A 6,564-nucleotide genomic window follows, 5' to 3' on the forward strand; every position below is an offset into this window, starting at 1 on the left:
AATACAGCAAACTTCCTTTATTAGAGAAAAAGAAGAACTGACTTCAATAACTGTCATCTGTCGTTTATATAAGCGTCACGATTATCCTATATGAAAAGTGAGTTACAAACATGTAGTATAACAAGATTGGCCTACCAAATTCCGTCTAGATCAACACTATAAATTTTGTAAAAATAGTAATAAACAGGTTACAAGTCGAGAGGTAGATATATCTTTAATAAAATATTTATTAATAATAGCTTAGTAAAGTTCTCAGAAACGCTCAAAACACTAGGCATACATGTCGCTGATGTAGAATCATTCATTTCTAATGTCAGTGTGAAATTGCACTCAAAACTATTTAACAATGAAAATCCTTGGTGTTCACTAACACTCGCTTTGTTTGTTCATTTAGTCGTTAAAATATTTCAAAAATTATCAGTAGATATTTTCAACCTTTAAGCTAGGTTATTTCCTATTTTTGAAGGGTTAAATATTCGATACACGATATAAATTTAGTACACAAAATAGTTTATATTATTATTTCTGTGTCTATATTCATATTTATTGTATGGAAGTGTACATGTATGTGTAGTTGTGACAGCTTTTCAACGTATCTTATTATACCCCACTACTTAAGGGTGTGGATGCATATAGATAGATAGTTTTATTTCAATCATATTAGGCTTAAAAGCCCACGATATATAGATTCTTGTCTTTCCGTCACACAGTCCTGCTATCATACTGTCCGTCCATAGACTAACACAACAGTAGAATGTACGGGTGGGCATCCGTGTCCTAGCGACGTTATGTATAGTTGTATAAAAGTCATAAGCTTACACAGCCTTCATTATAATTCCTGTATTTAAAATGAAATATACCTAAATTTAATAAAACTCTTGTATAGCCGACTTACCGGTGGTTATGGTCCCCGCCATTAATGACCGTTCTAAAAGCACGTGTCAGGAACAATTATTTATGTTAATGAAAATATTAAATATGTATACGATAGTGTGACTGTAATGACAATAATTGCACAAGTACAAAAACTACATGATAATAGATTTCGTGTATAATGACAACAACAAAATATTAATTAGCATGTCGCAGAGCGAGGTGAATATTTCAAACTCTTTAAATATATTAATCGAGTTACGATTAAAGGGGAGTAACTCGTACAGTTATATTGGTCCGAGATACTAGACTAGTTTGGATGATTGTTACCGATCTATTCAAGGTATCAGATCAAACATGATAGTTGAAATATACAATGTCTTTATAGTCAACACAAAGAGCGTATCTCATCAAATTAAATCAAGTCCGTGCCCATTTAAACAAAGAAGTATTTTACAATCAAATAGTTTTTGTCTAATTTTTAAATTCAATTGACATGAGTGTGTAAAGAATTTTTGTGTAGGATATTAAAAAGAAATGGTGAGATTTGCAGTTATAAATGTGTGTTTTTTTCTTTGAATATAAATTACATTAAATAAGAATTAGTTCTTAAATGATGATATATTATACATAAATTATTTTAGCCTGTTAACTTTGAGAATCCTAAATTACATTTATAAATAGAGGTTTGAAGATCATGTGCATACATGCAAAGTATCATTGAATATTTGAATAATTTTCCATATGTCATTTGAATGTCATTTTTCTTTTGGTATCTAAGGCTGACAGTTTCACGGAGGAACAAATCGCCGGTATGTATCCACAAATTCTACTTTCTAAACTCATCTGTCCATGTTTTAGCACAAGAATCACACTTTATATCTAAAATATTTAATAATTTTTCGCTGTAAAGTTATATTTTCTCGGATTTTAATTTCAGATGTGACATTCTAATGAACTAGGTTACTTTTTAAAGTGTAAGCCTAAATGTCAGACTTACATTAAAGGCACAATATGCCTATATGAAATGAATATTTAGTATTAATGTTACTTGGGGGATGGGGTTGTAAGCGATGGTAACTATACAATGTTATACAAGGAGTTGTAATCGTAATTATATAATCATAACTGATTACAATTAATTATAGTTACCGTTACTATATGTACAATGTAGGTGCATAACTTCTAGGTAAATCGCGATGAAAAGAATATAAGTATACAAAGTGTATAGCGCTCTTTAGACCTGTAACTCCTAAAGAAAATTTTGAACTCTTATAACCACGGTAATTTCAGAATATAATACTCTTAATAAACACTGTATAAAGAAAACGTAATTGTCATGAACTCGCTATGAAAACTTTTAACACGATAAATACAATAATGCATTCTTTAAGACATCGAAAAAATAATAAAACGGAACTCTTATGAAAACAATAAAGAGAGTAATGAACTCTTACAAATATGGTAAAGAGAAAATGGAACTTTGATTGACTCGGTAAAGAAACGTTTGAACTCTTATTTGAAGAAAGTATGGAAATCATACAATCACGGTAAAGGGATTACGAAACTTTAAGAAACGCGGTTAAGAGAAAACAGAAGCTTATTAAATAAGGTGCAAAGAATCAAATACGGTAAAGAGAATATGGTTTTCTTATAAATACGGTAAAGAGAATATGGAATTCTTATAAATACGGTAAAGAGAATATGGAACTCTTATAAATACGGTAAAGAGAATATGGAACTCTTATAAATACGGTACAAATAATATAACACTGTTCAGAGATTACGGAACTAATTGAATACTAAATTCGTAAATCTAAACACGGTAAAGAGAATATGGAACTTATAATATATTAACATGGTTAAGAGAAAAGTGCCCCAGTTATGAACTGTATGGAATTGTTGTAATCACAATAGAAATAGTATGGATCTCTTGTAAATTCGAAAAGGGAATATAGAATTATAGTGAAAACGATGAAAGGAATGGGAAAGTCATTTTTGAGCACCTGGGGAAAGATACAGTTAGAACGTATATCAAAATATGATTATTTGTATCGAAGTGTGATTATCGATTCCAGAGTTTAAGGGAAACTTTTGTGTTTTGGGCAAGGAGGAGAAGGGGCGATAGACTTAAGGAGCTGGCACAGGATGAGGGGATCGGTCAAAAAACCTTCCATAGCAGAAGGGGGGGAAAAAAAAATGAACTGACAGGAAGTTAAATGTTTACTTTTTTATCTACAGTTTATGATAGAATATCCAAACCCTTATTATAACTTTCCAATAACATCCATAATTATAAATATCTTTGTTTTCATGTATGATACTGAATCCTATCAACATAATTATTTATGGTATTAAAGACCCAGTTCACTTTAATAGTATTCAGTGTTTAAGGCAGCAATATGCATTGATTGTGGATATAATGCAATATTTTGTCAAACTGAAAAAAATAATTTTGAATAACTTTTTAAATTAAACCAAAATTACATAATATCTTACCATGCTAAATACCAACAAGACAGTTATTGCGCTTTTCAATTGTAAGACATTCAATGGCTCATGAACAATCGTTTGTGTTTCACTTAGAATTAACTAAAAATGAAGGTAACTTGGCAGGTTATATAGATCAGACTGTATGGATTAAATATGGAAATTAATAACGTGAAATATATATAATTACAGCGGTAGATTTTAACAGTTTTCTACAGTTAATGGCTACAAAAATGAAAGACCAAGAAACCGAGGACGATCTACTGGAAGCCTTCCGGGTATTTGACAAGGAAGGCCAAGGTACATATTTATTGCCACTAAATGGTATCATTTCTCTTAAGGTGCATGTTATATACCCACGGACTTTAAATGTCATGTCAGAGAATGTCTGTGGTATACCAGAGGAATTCATGAAAGTCTGAAAAAGTCCTAGATTTTCACAAGTTCCATTTACTTCTCTCTATCTGGACTATTAGCTTATCTGGTCGATTTACTTCTCTCCATCCTCTTCCCGGACTATTTTCTTCTCTCCAACCTCTAAGAATGTCGATACATCTACTCAGATGGTTTCATGTTACAGAATAAAGATACATGTATGTCAAAATTTTTGTATATTTTTATAAAGGTAACATAAGTTCGGCAGAGTTACGTCATGTCATGACAAACATGGGAGAAAAATTAACAGACGAGGAGGTAGATGAGATGATTCGAGAAGCAGACAGTGATAACAGTGGTATGGTTAGTTATAGCGGTACGTACATCTATAGTCTTGTCGGTCATGTCTAGTCTTGTCAGTAATGTCTTGTCAGTCATGCCTGGTCTTGTCAGTTATGTATTGTCTTGTCAATCTTGTCTTGTCATTCATGTCTTGTCATTCATGTCTAGTCTTGTCAGTCATGTCTTGTCTTGTCAGTCATGCCTTGTCTTGTCAATTATGTCTTGTCTTGTCAATCATGTCAAGTCTTGTCAGTCATGTCTAGTCTTGTAAGTCTTATATTGTCAGTCATGTCTTGTCAATCATGTCAAGACTTGTCAATCATGTCAAGGCTTGTTAGTCATGTCTTGTCTTAACAATCATGTCTAGTCTTGGTAGTAATGTCTAATCTTGTCAGTCATGACTAGTCTTATCAGCCATGTCTTGTCTTGTCAGTCGTGTCTAGTCTAGTCTTGTCAGTCATGTATAGCATTGTCAGTCATGACTAGTCTTGTCAGTCTTGTGATGTCTAGTCTTGTCATGTCAGTCATGTTTTGTCTAGGCATACCATGTCTAGTCTTGTCAGTCATGTTTGGCAGTAATGTCTAGTCTTGTCAAGTCTCGTTAGTCATGTCTAGTCTTGTTAGACATTTCTAGTCTTGTCAGTCATGTCTAGTCTTTTCTAGTCTTGGTAGTCATATCTAGTCTAGTCATGTCATATCTAGTCTAATAAGTCATGTCATATCTAGTTTAGTCAGGTCATGTCTAGTCTTGTCTCGTCTTGTTAGTCATGTCTAGTCTTGTGTATTAACTATAAATCCTTTCAAAAAAAACCTTGTCAATAAACTATTTAGTCTTGTTCAAAAATCTTGTCTATTAAGTATCAAACCTTGTATATAAACCACTCGTCTCGTTTTTATTTGTTTGGGTCGTCAGACCAAACAAATAATGGTAGGAATTTCAGAGTCTGATGCTCTTAATTGCAAATGCTGAAAGTAGGCCGCTTTTTTGAAGCGGTTACTTCCCTTTATATGTACACTAACGCCAAAAAAATCAGGGAAGATCACTGCGTAAAGATGGTCAAATGACAGGCGCATTAATTTTCAAGCAAAATAATTCCCGAATGGTAGAATATTTCTAATATTGTTTTATCCTTTATAGATATACATGCTTGTAATAAGCTCCATGATTATTTACATCTGTGTTAAACAACAGTTAGCGTCGAAATAATAAGGGTTACAAACCCTTATTTAGAATAATATGGTTTTCTTCAGGCCTTTTACGTATAACTTCACCGTGGCCGAAGGGTCTGGAGTTCAAATCCAGGAAGGCAACTCTTTTTATTTTCAAATTGTTTAAATCAAATAAACATTGAATTGAATATCAGTGTTGCAATTAGTCTCAAAGCCAATTAACTACAATTAAAACGAAGGAAAGCACTGGTGGCACTATACAAAAACAAATTGGTTTATAATCTCACAACCTTCACCTTTCTGACATTCTGAGACCCAAACAAATTCAGCGCCTTCTGTGCTTTGATTAAATTATGTAATCTAGTCTTGTCTATCAACTAAATTATATTATATATGAACTATGAAGTCTTGACTATTAACTGAAAACTCTTGTCTAAAACTAAATTATTTCAAACACTTATGTCAATAATTCAGGATGCACCGTTCTTGACCGAACACTAACCTGCACTTGGCATTTTCTTCTATGCTGTAATAGATATGATGTTATAGCATAACAAGGCATTTTCCGTTTGTTTTTTCAGACTTTGTGAAAACCATGTTCAGCAAATAAGCAGTGCGTTTAGAATTACACCTCATTTTACATCATTGCTTACAGGTAAATTAATTTATAAAATAAAATTAAAGCACTCAAATATATCGTGACACCATGGTCAGTTCTTCCTCTATAGTCAAACGGAATTACCTAGAAACGTAGAACACTAAACTTATATGCATTTTAAGTTGAATTAATAAATATATGCATGTCATAGGATATACTTTAAATGCATTAGTACAAGATAACATTATAATATAATATATTGCCTTATGTATCGGTGAGTGCTTACAAATGTATTAGTAAATTGATCAAGAAATTTTATTTTATAAATGCTTACTTATCAGCTAAACAATTTAGTGTTTGAAGTTATTTTTGTAAACAGTTTCGCTGCAAAATACATTTCATATATATGTAAGTTTAAAATTCTTGACTGAATAATGTTTATTTGTTTCTCACTTTTTCTTTCAGTAAAGAATACAGTCGGCCGTCTGAACCATGAAACATTCATTGACTTTATATATTTTTATATATTGTAATACATGTAATATACACAATGTGAATCAATACTGCTTATTACTTTTCATTGTTGTGAAAATATGTTGTTTGATAATCTTTTTAGTAAGAATAAATTGTTTAGCCTCGTTTGAAAACTCGGTGTAAGTGTTGGTGAAACTGTTTAGTTAGACGATACAGTGAAAATGAAGAACATAAGAAAGTAT

The 6,564-nt window shown here is 31.8% G+C and overlaps 1 protein-coding gene across 1 annotated transcript; it reads left to right on the forward strand.

Annotated features, from left to right (window-relative positions):
* The first annotated feature begins 3,536 nt into the window (after positions 1–3,536).
* On the forward strand, positions 3,537–5,962 carry LOC132734961 (uncharacterized). Its single transcript, XM_060721861.1, has 3 exons — positions 3,537–3,663; positions 3,989–4,114; positions 5,832–5,962. Exons 1-3 carry the CDS (start codon positions 3,585–3,587, stop codon positions 5,858–5,860), a joined length of 234 nt encoding a protein of 77 aa, XP_060577844.1. The 5' UTR covers positions 3,537–3,584; the 3' UTR covers positions 5,861–5,962.
* The last annotated feature ends 602 nt before the right edge of the window (positions 5,963–6,564 follow it).

This window comes from Ruditapes philippinarum, unplaced genomic scaffold, assembly GCF_026571515.1.
Source record: "Ruditapes philippinarum isolate M1 unplaced genomic scaffold, ASM2657151v2 ctg150_1_1_1_1, whole genome shotgun sequence".
NCBI classification, from domain to species: domain Eukaryota; kingdom Metazoa; phylum Mollusca; class Bivalvia; order Venerida; family Veneridae; genus Ruditapes; species Ruditapes philippinarum.